At 41.0% G+C, this 20,134-nt stretch overlaps 1 protein-coding gene across 1 annotated transcript; it reads right to left on the reverse strand.

Annotated features, from left to right (window-relative positions):
• Window positions 1–358: 358 nt before the first annotated feature.
• Window positions 359–20,119, reverse strand: LOC135525759 (methionine aminopeptidase 1-like). Its single transcript, XM_064953575.1, has 12 exons — window positions 20,044–20,119; window positions 19,553–19,739; window positions 18,166–18,217; window positions 17,551–17,657; window positions 17,225–17,285; window positions 6,079–6,170; window positions 5,884–5,967; window positions 5,615–5,753; window positions 3,953–4,084; window positions 1,966–2,109; window positions 1,739–1,804; window positions 359–1,598 (listed from the first exon to the last, which is right to left on the reverse strand). Exons 2-12 carry the CDS (start codon window positions 19,664–19,666, stop codon window positions 1,432–1,434), a joined length of 1,158 nt encoding a protein of 385 aa, XP_064809647.1. The 5' UTR covers window positions 19,667–19,739; window positions 20,044–20,119; the 3' UTR covers window positions 359–1,431.
• Window positions 20,120–20,134: the final 15 nt, after the last annotated feature.

Below are 20,134 nucleotides of genomic sequence, written 5' to 3' on the forward strand. Positions count from 1 at the left end.
CGGCTTTCATTTTGTGTTTACTAAATGTAAATCTTTCTCGTTTCCTCGGTCCTGCAGTATTCGTGTTGTCCTGAAATTTTAGATTTCAAGAGGCGGCTCTGAAAACCATAACATCACTCCTTATTTCTCCATTTCAATTGAATACATTAAAATCAAAGGATACTCAAAGGATTGTCTTACTGGTCAAATTCATTTGAACCCTGTTGCCAGGATAATTGAGCCTAGCAGTGGGAGAAAGCATCTAGTGAACGAGTATCATGTCATTTGCAGTCAGATTCTCTTAATGTGCACATCATAGAAGTACAAAACAAGAAACACTTAACTTTGAGCTAATGCAAAACAATCAATACTTCAATGATTATGTTATTACTATTTTAATAATACAGTACTCTGAAAAAGGGTATTAATTCACAGGTCTGTAGTAAACCCAGACTTCTGCTGCAATAGAGCCTTTGGCATTTATACAGTCCTCACCACACTCAAACACAAAAGCATATACGCACACACACACTACAGAACAGCTGTTTATTACTCCCATCATAGAAGAAATAAAAAGCTGGCAGAGAAACTGGAAAGATTGGATTAAAATGGAGACTCAAGAGTGTTGCTCAACAGTATATCAAGGTAAATATTGATCGACTGGATTGAGGAATAACAGACATGCTGCCCAGACATTATCTGGCATGGTTATTCTTAATTCACACAGATTAAGGCTCAACGCGCTACACCAGGGCAATTCCAATCCAGGCCTTGGGGTCCACCGCACTGCAGGCTTTCATCCCGATTCAAACCAGACCTGGCAAGGAGATTCTGGTCAATCAATGAACCTAAATCAACTAGTTCACTACAAGAGAGAAAAGAAAACTAGCAGTGCTGCAGACCTCAGGACCCAGGTTTGAATAGACCTGCACTACACTCTTCAGCAGAACACTGAGCTCAACAGCTCCCCTCTCTGGCCAGTCAATAGGACCCAGTTGCCTTGCTGTCAATTAGGCAACACAGTAAGGTGGCACATGTCTAGAGGTCAAGGAGTCAAACTGAAGCATGACCCTTTCCACACCTCTGCAGTCAAATGTCAACAGAATCAAAGCTCACAATCAAGGTAAAAATTAAACCTGCTACTGCGCATAAATACACTTCTTTATTTTTACTTTTCATCTCCTGATGAGACATTTATTTTTTAAAACAGCCTCATTAAAACAATCCACACAGTTGATATCAGATGTATTCAAGTACCTCCCGTAAATCTTGGAGAACAACACTAAATTCGTGGAACGGTGAGAGCCAGGCCGCGGCAGGGACAGCCTCCGGAGGGGGAAGGCAGGCGGGCGGCGTGCCTCAGGTTAGAGGCGTGTATGTGTGATATGACATTGGGGATCAAAGTGAGCTGCCCACGAGACAGTCATTTCATTGCTGTATCCCTCCCCCCATTTAGATTTGGTTGAGGAAGTGGGGACGTCCGTTGTCGTCCAGCCGGCGTGTCAGAATGTCACAGCCCGTCTCCGTCACAAGCAAGGTGTGCTCAAACTGGGCGGAACGCTTCCCATCCCGAGTCACAGCTGTCCAGCCATCAGGCCACGTCTCGTCCTGCCAACCACCTACACAGAACACACAAGTAGCCAGTGTTAAGCACACAAGTACAGTATTAAAACACAGGTACACAATTACCAACCATTACATTAAGTACACACAAACAAAATTATACCCCAAACCTGCTGTCATGTCTGAGAACCCTTACCTTCACAGATCATGGGCTCGATGGTGAATACATGGCCAGGTTTCATCACTCCGACCGCTTTGTTTTCTGCAAAGAAAGGAAACCCACCAATTTATACATCTTCCCCCAAAATCCTTTGAGGATTAACGTGTAGGTGACCTATAAAATTTGAAGTAGGCTACTGTGTTATCTGAGAAAAGGACGTCAATTTCAAGCGTATTGGTGGAAGGAGACGGAGGGGTACTCACTGGCATAGTGGGGCACGTTAGGAGCAGTGTGGAACAGTTTGTGGATGCCATGGCCACAGTAGCTCCGCACCACAGAGAAGCCGTTAGCCTGGGCATGTTTCTGGATGATGTTACCAAGCTCCCTGTAGCGGATACCAGGCTTTACTAGAGAAGGAAGAGGGGGACAACATTGTGATGCTGACCTAATTGAGACTCGTTCCAGGAAACTAGGCACGTCACTACTTCACAGGAGCGCCATTTGAATGCAAACTTTATTTATTTATCAAAATGCATTTGGTCAGAAATGCCTTCTGGAACATGTCAACTTTCATGTGCCTTAAACAAACTTGTACGCCATCTGTAAATACAAATAAAATTGTTAAATTACGAGCCTAGTTGGTTTAGCCATGGAAAAAAGCCGCAACCTTCCAGCTAGCCATGGTTGGATGAGACAATGAGTGGGCTGAACATGCCGAGAGATGAGTTTGGATTGGCATGCCATGTAGCATGCTTCTATCTATAATATGATCTGGACAGTATGTGTAGGTAATCCTTCCCAAATAGGGCCTTTGAAAGATATTAGGTAGAACTGCATAACTGTTGCTCCCCACTTTCTGGAGGACCGAGTTTTGAAATCAGTGGAATTAGAGTATGATATCTAAGGAAATTCTGGCGTTTTGATTGCAAATATGCAGACTGAGTCGAAAAGAGAACACACAGAAGGCTGTTGTATAAAAACACCTGTCTCCGGATGACATCTTCAAACTAAGGGTAACCATGTCATCCGTGACATAGGGAGAAGCATCCATCCATGTATACAGGTAAGAGAGTCTAGCTAGCTCCATTTTCAGATTTGACAAGTTTCTAATTTTGTCAGAAATTCATGTCAAATTAAAGTGTACTGTTAGCTAGCTAGCTAACGTTACGTGTATGATCTGTGTAGTAATATTATTCGTATCTCAGAGCCATTTGCATTGCTAGTTATAGCCTAATGTTAGCTAGCTAGCTAACATCGAACATAGTTGGTTAGTTACCTGCAGAATCATGCAGTGTATTAACGTTAGGAGTTGGGATTATGGTTCATTGTTTAGCTAGCTAGATGTCTTAATTTCTTAACAAGACTCCACTATGCAAGAAACTATTTCAATAGAATGTTTATGATGTCACTGTGACAACTGTCGATAGACGTAGCTGGTAAATTTACTCTCGCTATCTACTCCGATTTCTGAGCACTCTCCCGAGTCTGCCTGAGTGCCGAATAACTGACAAATTTACAAACGCTCAACACCCAACGAATATGTTCGGTGTCAGTAAACTTGGGCAAAAAATGTGTAATTAAATAGTTGCCAGCGTCACAGTTGCAGTCACCAACGCTCTAGATAACCAGCTCTGCTAGGGCGAGTAAAATGGTCAGAGTGAGCTGTTCTCTCATTTGTATCTGAAAGTAGTTAGCCAACGTTAGCCAGTTAGGTCAGAAAGCTCAGATCAACCCAAAGTTTCATCCAGAGTGTCCAATGTGTGCTCTAAACGCCCCGAGAGAAATGCTCTAAATTTACAAACTGTCAATCTGACAACACTGGGTTTCCGAACGCCCAGAGCACACTGGCACTCCAGATTAAATTGACCAACACTCCCGTAGTTTCAGCCTTTAGTCCTGAAATCTTTGGTTGTTTAGTACATAGCCTCACATGTGAATCCTTAAAGCTTAAAATGTTGTGAACAATTCTGAATGGGTGTAGACAAAGAAGAGCTCTCCAGTAGATGTACTAAAACATTCAAGGGACATTTTCTCAAAAGTGAGGTTACAAGTTTATCAACTTTAAAAAGTACAATTACTTTTCCATTGTTTATCAACTGCAGTATATGACATACCATTTTCTAGTCTCTACTTTTACTCAATGTAAAAAACACAATTTATAAATTTTGCTACATAAGACCTTTGAGCCGGTCATCCACAATTATATATAAAAAAAAACTGGTTTATCTGGCATCAGGTAAGAGATCCTACCTGAGTCGATGGCTTGCATAAGGCATTCGAAGGTGGTCTGGACAAGCTTTTTCGCCCCTTCATCTGCCTCTCCGACAAAGAAGGTCTCGTTGAGATCTCCGTGGAATCCATTGTGGTACACAGTAATATCCACTGCACGGGGGGGGGGGGGGAATGCTGAACATTAGCAGAAATATATACAGTGCCTGTAATAAAATAAATTAATGCTTTATCTTGATTATATATATATATATATATATATCTAAAAAAAACACCTTTGGCTGACATTACAGCTTATGACTATTTTCGGATAAGTATTTAAAAGCTTTGCACACCTGGATTGTGCAATATTTTCCCATTATTCATTACAAAATTCTTCAAGTTCTGTCAAGTTGGATGCGGGATAACTGCTAAATGGTCATTCAAGACTTGCCATAGATTTTCAAGCAAGTTTAAGTCAAAACTAACTAGGCTACATGGAAACATGATGTCTCTTTGGTAAGCAACTCAGTATATATTAGGCCTTCTGTTTTGGGTTATTGTCCTGCTGAAAAGGTGAATTCCTCTCCCAGTGTCTGGTGTACTGTGCAGCAGAGCACGAGCATATGGCTCCGTTTCAAAATGGTAGTGATTAATTTAGTGATACCCGAGCCCTGCCCATACCCTAGTTATTGATTAAAAAAACAGGCCCTATGTATAATGTCGGGTCATGCAAGGCTTGGGTTGGGTTAGGAAGGACAACCATCTTTGTAGTGTCTGGGTCATTTCATACAACATCCACAGATTAAGCGCTAACTTGAGCCTACTTAAAGTGATATTCCGTGTCTGCTTTTTATGTTTTACCCACCTACCAATCTGTATGAGGCGAGGCACTGGAAAAGCTCCCTGGTTTTATAGATTAAATCTGTGCTGGAAATTCAAAACACGACTTAGGGACCTTACAGATGCTTTATAAATGGGGTACAGGGGAAGTCATTAAAAAACCATGTTTACCCTTATTATTTCACACAGAGTTACTTTCACAACTTGTTACTCCTTAACTAATTTAGGGTTGCCATAACAAAGGGGGTGAATACTTATACAACCAAGATATTGAAGTTGTTCATTTTTATTAATTTGTTAGCATTCATATAATAAAATTTTCACTTTGACACTGACATTTTCACTTTGAAATATTTGTGTAGACAATAGAAAAAAACCCACAATTAAATCAATTTCAGTCACACTTTGTAACAGAGGGATAAATACTTGGGCACTATCATGCTCATGAGACCACTTGTCAAACCATGCTGTAAGTCAGTTTTTTTGGCAGTGTCTCATGGGATCTTTCTCTTGAGAATAGTCCCGTTAGCAGACATATATAGGACACAGGCTACATTTTGGCTGAAGTCCTATAGACTCTTGCTGAATACTAATAAAAACCATTTCTCTTGTCAAACCATGATGTCAGCAAGAGCTCTTTGGCAGTCTGTCTAATGGGAACTAGCCCATTCTCTATGTGCATCTCAATAGTCAAGTCTCACTCACCTATTTAAACCACATCATACTCAATGATCTGAAAACATATATTAGGTGAAAGAATATGGAGGATGCCAACTGGGGATTTATATTTCACCTGTCCAGTCAATTCAAGTAAGTAACGGTAAAGATGGGGAAGCCACTTTTTGCCCTTGGGAAACCTACCGTTGAGGATATCCCCATCCACCAGACGTCTCCTGTCTGGGATGCCGTGGCAGATGACCTCATTGACTGACGTGCAGCAGGACTTGGGAAAGTTGTAGTAGTTGAGAGGGGAGGGATAACAGTTTCTGGCTGTGCAGGCCTGGAGGAAGGAAGTACTTACACGTCAATGTTCAAGACGAGGGAGAGAGGAGGAAAGAGTGAAAAAGGAAGAGAGTGACAGGAGAAAGTGAGTGGATGGGAAAGAGGGAAAAGGAGGCTAGTGTCTTTACCAGGTGCACAGTGTGGTCAATCTCTTCCGTGGTCATGCCAGGTTTCACCATCAGGGCGGCAATGTCAAGCACCTCTCGGGCCAGCTACAAAAGACAGAAATAGACTTTGCATTTCAAAACCACTGTTTTTAAAACTGTTTGAGTATGTTATTAACTGCAACAGCGAAAGATTAAAAAAACAATTGAATAACTTACCGTAGACACAACTCTCATGCCTTCAATGTCTTCGGCAGGAAGGATCTTGATCTGTGAAGTGCCCTTCAAAGACTGCTCCGACTCAGACATGCCTTAAAAAAATAAAAACAAGCAAAAAGAATAGACATACTGGCCTCATTTTAACGTCACTATTCTATCCATACACCAACTCACCCTGATCAGCTTTCCATTAAACTGAGTCAACGAACATCACTCAGCCCAGTCTGACTTTCACTCAAAACGGACAACCAGTCTACTGACTCAACCACTTCATGCATCTGCTCAAAAAAGTAGTTATGCTACTGGAAAGAGCTTAAAAGGGATACTTAGGTAAATGAGGCCCTTTGCCTACTTCCCCATAGTCCGATGAACTAGTGGATATCATTTGTGTCTCTGTCTCCAGTATGAAGGAAGTACGAGGTAGTTTGCAAGCTAATACTAACTAGCATTAGCGCAACTACTGGAAGTCTATGGTATCTACTAGCATAGACTCACAACAATAAAAGATCAGAATTGGGCTGCCTATGTAAAACGCAACTTTTGAAGCCCACATCCTCACAGAATAGATTCACTGCATTAAATTAAAGTAGACACCAAACGTCCTCACCTAACCTGGCTTCGCTAACCGGGCAGCAGGGTAGCCTAGTGGTTAGAGCATTGGACTAGTAACCGGAAGGTTGCAAGTTCAAATCCCCGAGCTGACAATGTACAAATCTGTCGTTCTGCCCCTGAACAGGCAGTTAACCCACTGTTCCTAGGCCGTCATTGAAAATAAGAATTTGTTCTTAACTGACTTGCCTAGTAAAAAAAAAAAAAAAAAAAATACACTATATCACAAGGGTGCAGTTCTACACAAGTCAACAAAGGGGCATGATAATATTGATCTGCAGATCTCCTGAAGCCTCCTCAATTCTGCGGCGCTCCAAAATCAACCTCTGCCCCTTACACTAAAAACCTGTAGAGCTGAAAGGATCCTTATCTGGCTGGGTGGAATTCTCTATATTGTTTACTCCTATGGAAATATTTCAGAGCTACATAATTCTATGGCATGGGGGCCTTTTTATTGACATAGGCATACAGTTATTCTGGTTGAGCCACATGGTTAGACTATTTTCATTGAAAAGGCCCATGTCATTCTTCTTGTACAGTTTTTATCTGGTTATCAGATCACAACACCAAACAATGTTTACATACAATGTATAGACCACAGCACTGACATGAGCGTCATAATCGGTGTAGGCAACATCACTGAAGCATGAGCCACAACCACATCAGTATGTTTATCACCCACTTAGCAGAGACAACACAATTACTATACAAAACCCCCATCACTATGATAAAATACAGACCATAGCTCTAATGCAGCAGCAAAAGATGAATGAAAACAATGCCATGCAGAAACACAATATCTTTGACCATGGTTCCGTTTCCTGCCTGGTGTTCGCTGATGGAGACATACAAAAGAAACATACAACAAGAGGAGCGACAGTGTGTGGTTATGTGCTGCACAGATGGGGGGGGATAAGGAATTGTTGTGGGTGGGGTAGGACGTACCTGCCATAAGACCCACTTCTGCTGCTGAAGTGATGAGTAGAAAAGAGCTTCAGACACCAGCCTCTCCCACTCAAACATGCGAGCACACATACACCCCCTCTTAAACTCACACAAACACTCAAAAGCACTTGCATACATAGCCAGACACAAGTGGGAATGACCATGGGATCGACCAAGACACTTTTTTCAGAAGGTAGCAAATGTATAAAGGAATGCCATTGTTTAAGCTAGTTTGTCTACAGATTAAGCAAAGGTAAAACGTTATTATAGGGTAAAGTTCTCATTTAATGGATTGAGTAGGAGAATTTACCTGGACAGAGTTCAATTGCTATAGACCCAAAACCTTGCTAAGAAGCTAGCAAAAAGACAAAAGGCACCTGCTACAACAGCCATCTACTGTAACATACAAAGGAATTCATCCCGTTTACTTGTTTGCTGAGATGAAATATTAATGTGCTGAGATGAAATATTAATGTGCATGTGTACAATACTGAGTTGCAGTTCAACAATGGGTTGTTTGTACTCTGAACCAACAGAGAAAGCCTAGGGGTAGATTAATTATGCCACCTCACTAGCCAGGTTCACACTGTGTAGACTAGACTCAGGACGACAGGAAGCGATTTGATGCCATTAACAATGAACAGCACTGTGGCAGACTCAAATCAAATTTTATTGCTCGCATACACATATTTAGCAGGTGTAACAATATGCTTCTGTTTCTAGCTCCAGCAGACTGTCTGGCGATTAATTCTGGGAAAGGACAGCAAAGCAAATCGACAGTTGTGCTACTTATGGTTATATTTAACCCAGCCAAGCTGTATGAGGTCTAGATTTTTTAAATTTCGAAGTGCCCAGAAATCTAGGTTACATTCTAATTTTGAGAACACTGCAATGCAGAGATCATCAGAATTGGGAAGTGACTGATGTGAAATGGGTTATGAGAGAAAGTTATTAATTCACGAAAACACGCACTCTTAGTGCTGGCTAACTGAATGGTCAAATATATGTTATGCAGTAGTTGGCCGGAGTCAACATTCCAATCAGATTCCATACATAGTCATTTCTATTTATGGAAGTTTGCACGGTTGCCTAGCAAAATGAGGTTTTGCCAGGATCATTTGGCTATGGAGGAAAATGTTAAAGCCCCTTACCATCAAGAGAACCTGAACTGGAATTCAATGTGCACGAGCTACTACTTACTCTCAGACTTCGCTGCTTCAGTAGAGAAATACATAAACTATCGTTCCAAAGGTTGGGGTCACTTAGAAATGCCCTTGTTTTTGAAAGAAAAGCTATTTTTTTTGTCCATTAAAATAACATCAATTTGATCAGAAACAGTTTAGACATTGTTAATGTTGTAAATGACTATTGTAGCTGGAACCAGCTGATTTTTTATGGAATATCTACATAGGCGTACAGAGGCCCATTATCAGCAACCTTCACTCCTGTGTTCCAATGGCATGTTGTTAGCTAATCCAAGTTTATCATTATAAATGGCTAATTGATCATTATAAAACCATTTTGCAATTTTGTTAGAACAGTTGAAAACTGTTGTACTGACAAAAGAAGCAATAAAATTGGCCTTCTTCAGACTAGTTGTTTATCTGGAGCAAAAGTAATTTACAACATTAACAATGTCTACACTGTACATCTGATCAATTTGATGCTATTTTAATGGACAGCATTTCTTACTATTCTTTCAAAAACAAGGACATTTCTAAGTGATGCCAAACTTTTGAACGGTAGTGTAGGTATTGTAACATAAGTCGAAATTAGAGTACTTGTTGCATCTTTAAAAAGGTTGTGGGATCATAGCTAAATTAATGCATGGAGTTCCCATCATATCATGTTCCAACATTGAAATCGCCAGCAAAATGGAGCTCTTTTGGCTGGCCTTACACAAGATGTGGCTAGGGTTGCAAAGGTTCGGAAACTTTCTGGTCAATTTCAGGAATTTTGAGTACATTTTCCATGAGAAGTTGGAATGCACTGTGCATGCAGGAATTTTGCTTAAATTCATCAAAAACGTTAGCTTATAAACAGTGAACCTTTATTGTGGGATACACAAGGCAATTATAGGTCTTGTGTCATTTTGTTTAAACTATCCCCAATTCAATGGAATTGCAACCCTATGCATGCACAGTGCATTCTTCTATCACAGCTGATTCTCAAGATCTTGCACACCAATGAGATGCTATTATGCCCACACTACTACACTGTCTGAGTCAAGGACTACATGCTTTCTGGTAAGTTTTGATTACAATACTGGGTGGGGTGAATATATTTTATGACATACATGATTTTTTTGTTAACTAGTAAATAGTAGCCTACAGCAAAGTGTGTTTAAACCATTTCTAACAATTCCTGCTAGTTAGTTTTTGCTACCATGTGGATTTTAGCTTGCTTGAGCCTGCTAACTGAGTGTTAATTCACCTGTTTCCATACATGTTCCATTTTAAAACATTTATCTTACAAAGGAGTTTAATCTAACTTCTTAATTATTTATCTGTACACAGAATTGTATTTTTATTTTTTTAAACTAATTTTCTTCAAATCTTTACAGGAAAATGGCACGGGCACAATCTGATGTGTGGAGACATTTCAATGCAGCTAATGTAGAAGGAAAAGCTGTGTACCTTTGCTAATATTGTGCCAAATCATATGTGAAGAATGCAACAAAGATGCAGAATCATCTGGCCAAGTGCATAAAGTTCGCTCAGCGCTCACAACAAGCAACCTCTGACAAAAGTCCCTCCTCTTCTATTTGAGGTGAAGATGATGAATCAGACACCTTATCGATAACAGCTCGTGGTCCTCCTGAAATCAGACGTTTTTGACTCAATGGAAGAACATGGTCAGAGAAATGCTGATGAATGTTTTGCTCGAGCTGTATATGCAACTGGTTCACCACTGATGCTCACAGACAACATGTATTGGAAGAGATTTCTCAATGTTCTTCACCCAGCATACACCCCCCCAACCAGACATGCTTGATTTACTAATTTGCTGGATGCAGAATTCAACAGAGTTCAAATGAAGGTCAAGCAAGTCAGAGAAAGCAGACTGTATTGCAATCATCTCTGATGGGTGGTCGAATGTTTGTGGGCAAGGAATAATGAACTACATCTCCACCCCTCAACCAGTATTCTACAAGAGCACAGACACAAGGGACAGACACACCTGTCTCTACATTGCAGATGAGCTGAATGCCGTCATCAATGACCTTGGACCACAGAAGGCATTTACACTGGTCACAGACAATGCTGCGAACATGAAGGCTGCTTGGTCTAAAGTGGAGGAGTCCTACCCTCACATCACACCCAATGCCTGTGCTGCTCATGCATTGACTCTGAACCTCAAGGACATCATGGCACTGAAAACAATGAATACACTCTACAAGAGAGCCTTGGAAATGGTTACGTATGTGAAGGGTCATCAAGTTATAGCAGCAATCTACCTCACCAAGCAAAGTGAGAATAATAAGAGCCTCACATTGAAGCTGCCCAGCAACACCCGTTGGGGGTGGTGTTATCATTTTTGACAGCCTCCTGGAGGGGAAGGAGTCTCTCCAAGAAATGGCCATATCACAGTCTGTCGATATGGAAAGCCCGATCAAGAGGATCCTCCTGGATGATGCATTTTGATAGTGGTAAGCAGCCTGAAAGTCCTGAAACCAGTAGCAATAGCCATTGCACGGATTGAGGAAGACAATGCCATTCTGTCTGATGTTCAGACTCTGCTTGCAGATGTAAGAACAAATCCGTACTGCCCTGCCCACTTCACTGTTGCTCCAAGCAGAGGAAACTGCAGTTCTGAAATGCATCAAAAAGCGTGAAGATTTCTGCCTGAAGTCCATACACACCGCAGTGTACATGTTGGACCCAAAGTATGCTGGAAAGAGCATCCTGTCTGGTGCAGAGATCAACAAGGCCCATGGTGTCATCACTACTGTGGTCTCACCCCCTTGGCCTGGACGAGAGCATGGTTCTTGGTAGTCTGGCGAAGTACAGTTCCAGGCAAGGGCTTTGGGATGGAGATGCCATATGGCAGTCATGCCAACACATCTCATCAATCACCTGGTGGAAGAGACTGTGCATCTGAGGCTCTTTCCCTTGTTTCCTCAATCATCCTCAAAATCCCACCCCCTCAGAGCGCAACTGGTCCTTGTTTGGGAACACATACACACCAAAGCACGCAACAGGCAGAACAATACAAGGGTTGAAAAATTGGTGGCCATCCGGGCAAATGAGGCTTTCTGAGCCTGACAACGAGCCAACCTCAACAAGGTTGGAAAGTGACAGTGAAGATGAGGCCTCAGAGTCTGATGTCCAAGGGGTGGACAATGAGGAGGTCCAAGGAGAAGACATGGAAGCCTGAGAAGACAACCAAAGCGTTAGCTTCTCGACTATCATTTTACAGATGTTGAAAACGTTTTTGGGACATGCAATGGATCATTCAATATTCCCTTTTGTTATTCAGGGAAATCATCCCATGTGAAGAGTCAACTCATTTAATTAAAGTTCAATTTGTAACTAAATTGCTTTTTAAAATTGCTATTGTGAGGATTTAATAATTTGCAATTGTTATAAGGTAAAATTTATGTTTTTGTCTTCATATGATAAATATATCTAATGCAACAAACATCTACATTTAACTGGTATTAATATTAATTGCTATATATTCCTGTTAATTCCCATCTAAAGTTTCTACCTCTGAATAAAATGTGCAACCCTAGATGGGGCTGCAACTAAAATGTCAGACTGATCTGATGACGAAGGCCTAATTAAACTGATGTTCAACTTCAATTCACTGGCGCTATGAAGAACAGTTTAGCCATTAATCATTGATAGCCTAATATATACTTTTGGTGAATTTACGAGGCAGATAGCCTACGGCGTGGTTCTGACTGTCTGTCTGCCCCCCTCCTTTGCTCCTCTTTCTCTTCCCTATGAAAAATGCTAGTGTGTGTTCGGGCTGTTGCGTGTAGTATAGCTCAGCCAACTCATTGATAGCCCCTACTTTAGTAAACTTGCCCGAGGCATTGCAAGCCAAAAAATTGTGAACTAAAGCATTGTGATAGACTACATCTTCTGATCACCAATGCACAGTTCTGACTGCCTAGTTGCTGACATGCCTACCCGTGCATGGCCGTTCCCCCCCGTGCATGGCTGTGCCCCCCGTGCCCCCCCCCAATCACTCTCCCTCTGTAGCTCACTTTTTGCTGTGAAAGATGTGAGAATTTGTGTTTTCGAAGTAAACTATGGAAAACTTTGTCTACCGTCGCAAAAATACTGAATCTTATGAGTTAATTCCTAGTGGAATCAAAGTTTGACACCCAGGCTGCGGTCCAAACACTTAAGACACACCCTATCCCCTCAAATTAAGTGGACACTTAATGACATATCATGACATCTGACGAGGACACACTTGCAGGGCCTACTGTATGATAGCCAGTAAATTAATTAGCTAACTAACGTTAGCCTGCCTAGCTGGAACTTCTGAAGGAACTTGTTGTATTTCTACAAATTCCAAAAGATAACCAAACAAAAACATATTTACTATTTAAGAGATGTGTTTGTGCCATTATGTGCATTAGAAGCACAATTTTACATTTATTTGCATTGGTTTTAACTTACACTTGTATGTTGACTTCTTTATTGATGTTGTTTAAGTTTTCGCAGAATTTTCATAGCGGGTGTACAATCGTTGCAAATTGAATTATGGGGAGTTTCAGGCCCCGGAGTGAACATAATTGTACACTTGCAAAGCCAACTAAAAACAAGGATTGAGGGGCTTACGTTGCAAATTTCCCTTGCTTGGCTAATCATTTGGATCACCGTCCAAGATGGCGACGGGGATTCCCCTAAGGGCATAATGCGAGGGTGTGTCTTAAGTATTTGGACCGCAGCCCCAAAAATGGGAGTCAAGGAATCTATTATTTTGGAGTTGAATCCACACCCCGAATCAGCAGTCAGATGGTGCGTTCGTAAAATTCACTCTGATTTCAGAGCACTCGTGTTTGATTGTAGAATAGTTTATGAATTTACGAATGCGCAACACCCATTGTTGACTGGTGTCAGTAAATGTCCGCAAAACAACACATTGTTTCCAGCAGCACAGTTAGTCACCAACACTCTAGATAACATTAAAACAGCCTAATCAGCTCTGCTAGAGCGAGTAAAATGGTCAAAGTGATGTGGGAACCTCAGCCTAGAGGTTCCCATGGTTACAACATGAATAACCTGCTTTAGTGGAATCTAGGGCTGGGGCAGTAAACCCATTTTCTATGACTGATACTGTATGTCAGGTGAGATGTTAAACATAGAAACATCAATACTTTTCTGGGAAGCGTTGTTCCGGTCTTTTTTGATACTAGATCATGAAAAACGGTTTGGCACTAGATTTGTCTTTACTTTGGGCACTTCTGTCAAATCTGTCTCACGGATCAAGTCTGTTAATCAGCGCAGCCAACCTCTTATTATAGTGCGCACTGTGCTTTCTCCACTTACTCTTTGCTGGCCTGCACTGGGAGTCTAGGCTGCATCATGTTAGCTCCCCACTCATGCTGCACTGAGGTTAACACACTTGAATAATGCAACACTGCATGTAGAAATGTTATAACTGTTAATTACTGTTCGTAATACAATGTTCATACAAGCTTGAACACTTTACAACACAAGAAGATATCAGTAGCTTCCAGCTTTATAGGCAGACTTTCCTTGCTAGATGACAGCTAAAGCTAACATAAATTCACTATCCTAGTACTTAGTGATAATGTGCAAATCACAATGCAAAATTTGCTGATTTGAAAACCGATTGTCACCAAAACTATTCATTCACTTATTTGGTCTCTTGTTCACATCTCTCCCAAAGATGATCTATTGCCTCCGCAAATTGACTGTGTTCTTGCCTCATGAATGAAGTCATTGCTGGTTAATGAGACAGTGCACATTTTTATAAAATAAGCTACTTCAAGGGCCTCCCGGGTGGTTAAGGGCGCTGTAGCGCCAGCTGTGCCATCAGAGACTCTGGGTTCGTGCCCAGGCTCTGTCGCAGCCGCCCGCGACCGGGAGGTCTAGCGTCGTCCGGGTTAGGGAGGGTTTGGCAGGTAGGGACGTCCTTGTCTCATCGCGCACCAGCGACTCCTGTGGCGGGCAGGGCACAGTGCGCACTAACAAAGGTTGCCAGGTGCATGGTGTTTCCTCCGACACATTGGTGCGGCTGGCTTCCGGATTGCATGCGCGTTGTGTAAAGAAGCAGTGGGTTGGTTGGGTTGTGTATCGGAGGACGCATGACTTTCAACCTTCGTCACTCCCGAGCCCGTACGGGAGTTGTAGCGATGAGACAAGATAGTAGCTACTAAATAATTGGATACCACGGAATTGGGGAGAAAGAGGGGTAAAGTAAAAAACTACTTCTATGCAAATATTGTTGATAAAAATAAGTCACAAATTGAAGGGAAACAGATTGTCATCTGTAACCCATGTAATCAGCCAGCACAAGCTCAATAACGCAATGCATGCACACAGTCCTATTGAATATGCATTCACCTGTATTGTGGATAGGCATAGGCTACATACATCTTGATAAGAGATATACCACATCTTGTTAGATTGGTAAAAACAAAGTACAATTAATTGTATGAACGTATAATTGTTCCATGGCTGTCTGAAAAATGTTGACGTAAAAAAAAACATTGGATGTAATGATATTGGGGCAGCAGGTAGCCTAGTGGTTAGAGCTTTGGGCCAGTAACACGAAAGATTGCTGGATCGAATCCCTGAGTTAACAAGGTAAAAAATAAATAAATCGGTCGTTCTGCCCCTGAACAAGGCAGCGAACCCACTGTTCCCCGGTAGGTCACCCATGGCATAATTTTTTGTTGAGTATTGTGATACAAAACCTGGTATCGAAGTCAAAATGATGGTTTCACGACAACACTATTTCTAGGTATAGTACTGGGTATTGACTAGAGGTCGACCGATTAATCGGCATGGCCGGTTAATTAGGGCCGATTTCAAGTTTTCATAACAATCGGTAATCAGCATTTTTGGATGCCGATTATGGCAGATTACATTGCATTCCACGAGGAAACTGCGTGGCAGGCTGACAACCTGTTACGCGAGTGCAGCAAGGAGCCACGGTAGGTTGCTAGCTAGCATTTAACTTATCGTATAAAAACAATCAATCTTAACAGAATCACTAGTTAACTACACATAGTTGATATTACTAGGTTAACTAGATTGTCCTGCGTTGCATATTATCAATGCGGTGCCTGTTAATTTATCATCGAATCACAGCCTACTTCGCCAAATGGGGGATGTTTAACAAAGGCACATTCGCAAAAAAAAAGCACAATCTTTGCGTGAATGTACCCAACCATAAACATCTTTTGCCTTTCTTAAAATCAAGACACAGAAGTATAGTTTTTTAGACCTGCATATTTAGTTAAGAAATTCATGTTAGCGGGCAATATTAACTAGGGAAATTGCATCATTTCTCTTGCGTTTATTGTACGCAGAGTCAGGGTATATGCAACAGTTTGGGCCGCCTGGCTCGTTACTAACTAAATTGCCAGAATTTTACAGAATTATGACATAACATTGAAGGTTGTGCAATGTTACAGCAATATTTAGACTTCGGGTTGACACCCATTTGACAAAACACGGAACGGTTCCGTATTTCACTGAAAGAATACTAGTTCTATTTTCTAAATTATAGTTTCTGGATTTGACCATATTAATGACCAAAGGCTCGTATTTCTGTTTTCATTATAATTAACTATGATTTGATATTTGATAGAGCAGTCTGACTGAGTGGTGGTAGCAAGCAGCAGGCTCGTAATGTTTGAATGAATGCTTACTGTGTTTGCCAGCAGCTCTTAGCAATGCTTGATCACAGCTCTGTTTATGACTTCAAGCCTATCAACTCATGAGATTAGGCTGGCAATACTAAAGTGCCTATTAGAACATCCAATAGTCAAAGGTATATGAAATACAAATGGTAGAGAGAAATAGTTGACACATCATAATTCCTATAATAACAGCAGCCTAATATTTCTTTACTGGGAATATTGAACCACCAGCTTTCATATGTTCTGAGCAAGGAACTTAAACGTTAGCTTTTTTACATGGCACATATTGATTGCACTTTTACTTTCTTCTCCAACACTGTTTTTGAAATATTTCAACCAAATTGAGCATATTTCAACCAAATTGAGCATGTTTCATTATTTATTTGAGACTAAATTGATTTTATGTATTATATGGAGTTAAAATAAATGTGTTCATTGTTCATTCAGTATTGTTGTAATTGTCATTATTTCTAATATATATTAAAAAAATTGGCCGATTAATTGGTATCGGCATATATGGTCCTCCAATAATCGGTATCGGCGTTGAAAAATCATAATCGGCTGACCTCTAGTACTGACAGTGTAAATTTTCCTTGGATAAAGTGTCATGTTTCAATATCAACACAACTCACAACAAATAATACTAGCTTTGGGAAGATTTTCCAAATAGACACCAAAGGATTTCATAATAATTAAAAGCAACTGGAGGCTGTTTCAATCTAAGAGGAGTAGCGTTACCTAGTGGATGATCAGCATAGTCAGGTCTTTGGATGTCACTGGGGACAGTCCTCATCGGAGTCTACATGGGGGAACCAATGACAACAGAGATTGATTATATGGAGCTCACAGAAGCAACCAACAAGAAGAGCGATTACAGACATGATTACACAGCTCCCGGGGGCTAATGAGTAAACTTACACAAAGCTTGTGTGGTTTACGTCTATTAATCATGTTATGTGGACATTAGATGAACTACTATGTAGCCAAGAAAAAAAATATCCTACATAAAAGCTCATATCAGCACATTAGCACAATTTAGAAATGTACCAGAAAGGTGTTCTTACGAGTGGGTAGTGAGGGCGTAGTCTGCCCGTGTAGCGGTAGCCAGGCCATGGGTCTGTGTTGGTGTCGGTCTCCACGCAGTTCTTTGCCTCATCCTGGTTATCCTCCTCTGCAAAAACAATGTAATTTAGGTCATCTGATTTGGCACCATTGTGAAAGATCACAGTTAGATGTTCACGTATACACACAAGACTATGGCAGGGGTGGGCACGCTTAGCCTACGAGGGCCAAGTGTGGGCACACGTTTTTGTTCCAGCCAAGCAGTAAAATGCCCAAATCTACTAACAAAATAAATAATTGCCTTTAATGGTGACACTGTTTAGTTGAATCAGTTGTGTTGCTGCCCTCTCAGGTTGTCCACCCCTGCTCTAATAGCTTGTACTGATTGCAGTGTATCATCCATTTTGAATGGCTACACCATTGCTCTATTCCACCATAAAAAAATAGAGGATGGAAAAGCTTGGGCAATTATGTGGGCTTTCACCTATTCTATGCTTTCAGATTATAGGTAAGAATGGGAACAATGACAAATGCCATGAAGGGACATTTTGGTCTATTTGAAAAATGATTTGGAAGGGAGTAAGCCTATGTGATAGAATATTGCTCAGGATACATACTTGCTTTTTTGTGCAGCTGCTTGTGAGTGGCCCAGCTCCCTTTGAAGCACTCCTGAATGAGAGGACATGGGGAGAGAAATACATGACTCAGTACACCAGGGGTGTACAGGTGTTAATGGCAGCAGTGTCTGCTGATTGTTGGTTTTTCCACTGGCCCTAATTGCGGAATCAATTCCTCATCAATTTCTCTAATTGACTGGGAGTTGTGCATCCCTGCTCAATATTAAAGTCAGATGGAGTGAAACCAATGAGCTCTGAATTTCACACGTTACATAAACCACTAGTTTCCAACAGTGTCATTGAGGAACGCTGCCATTTAGGCTAGTCGATCTGGTAATAAGACATACAAGGCTAAGATATAACTTTCTTTCAGAACTAGGTCAATGGCCATTTGACCATGACTAATCTCTTGGTTGTTCAATTAATTGATTTTTTTGAATGACCAATAGAATAAGGAGAGAGTAGTGGGGTTAAAATATCCTTTGGAATGCAACAAGCCTCATGGCTCTGTGTGGGATAGAGGCTTTGACAGAGCTACCTGTGTGGAACTTCGCAGCAGATCCACCTACCCATCTGTAGCAGACAAAAATGAATCTAGGCCCACACTGCCAGAGCCTACACTGCCAGAGAAGTTTATAAGCTTTAAACTAATTACACTGCCTTTTATCTTTATCTCTAGTGGTGCACAGCTGAACTGCCACTTGGCCCCTGCATCCTTGGCAATTTCAATGATCGTATCCCATTCTAACATACTCTTAGTTACACATTGGTAATGGTATGCATTCATTTAACAACGTTCAAAGTTGCTCAACATTTCACACAAGCAAGCCACAGGTGGTTTACAGCCAGGCCAGGGGCAGAGAAATCAAATGAATGAATATAGCTAGTTAACGTCACATCAGCATGTTGAACGCATGCCTCAGTTAGCCTAACTTGCTCAATGACATTGTTTGTTAAAATGAATGAAATGGTTAAATAGCCAAACAAGGAAGAGTTATCTAGCCAGCTAACGTTAATTTGTTAGACTTCGCAAACTTGATGCTCAGATGAACTAACAGACTTCACGTTAGCTAGAAGCTAGCTAGCAACTAACTTACTAGTAAACCCATAAAGAAAACTTTAACAAGCATTTTTCATACATGATTATAACATTAGTTGTTGACCTCCTAGATAATGTATTTACAAACCGTTACTTTTTAGCAAACGTTAGGGTTTTATGCAGAAAATTGCTTGTAAGTTAGCTTCATGTGCTAGGCTAGCTAAAGGGGTGTGTGAGGAAACTCAATCAGGGCCGTTATGTTACCTCGTGATGAATTATGTATTGCTGGGCCGCTGTGTATCATGTCAGACCCCTCTCTAACTGAATGAATTAGAAAATGAATGTTACCTGAGAGCAGAAGTATGAGCCTTGGATCCCGAGCTTGATGCAGGTTGGACATTGAAGTTTGGCCTTGCTGCTACAGCCTTCAGTTTCGCATTCCCGAGCCTCGATAGCCGCCATGCCTGCAGTCTAGAGGGGTGGAGACTGGGGAGTGGACTGGACGATCTGTCAGCTGGAGAGAACCTCGCGAGCGCTGCGTGTGTACAGAATTATGAGAAATTCAACATGTAGTTTTGACCTTGGCTGGCTATTTTATATGCTGAAATAAAGTATATTTGTGTGTTCACCATAAAAATAGTTAGCGTTTACAATACGATTGTGTATTGACTGCGCTCGAGTAATACAATATCTGATTAGTTTACACAATACAATTATATTTATATATATTTTAATTATTCACCTCTTTTATGACTATTATTACGTGTTTAATTGACAATTACACTAATAAAATGTAGGCAAATAATACTTAAATTACTTCTTTCAATAAACTTTTTTACCTATGCCCAAAGAGGACCTGTCACGTTTAACAGGGGTGGATTCACTAGGAACCAAATAGAACCAAACGGAACGAAACCGGGAGGGAACTAC

The sequence above is a fragment of the Oncorhynchus masou genome, chromosome 32 (genome assembly GCF_036934945.1).
Source record: "Oncorhynchus masou masou isolate Uvic2021 chromosome 32, UVic_Omas_1.1, whole genome shotgun sequence".
NCBI lineage: Eukaryota > Metazoa > Chordata > Actinopteri > Salmoniformes > Salmonidae > Oncorhynchus > Oncorhynchus masou.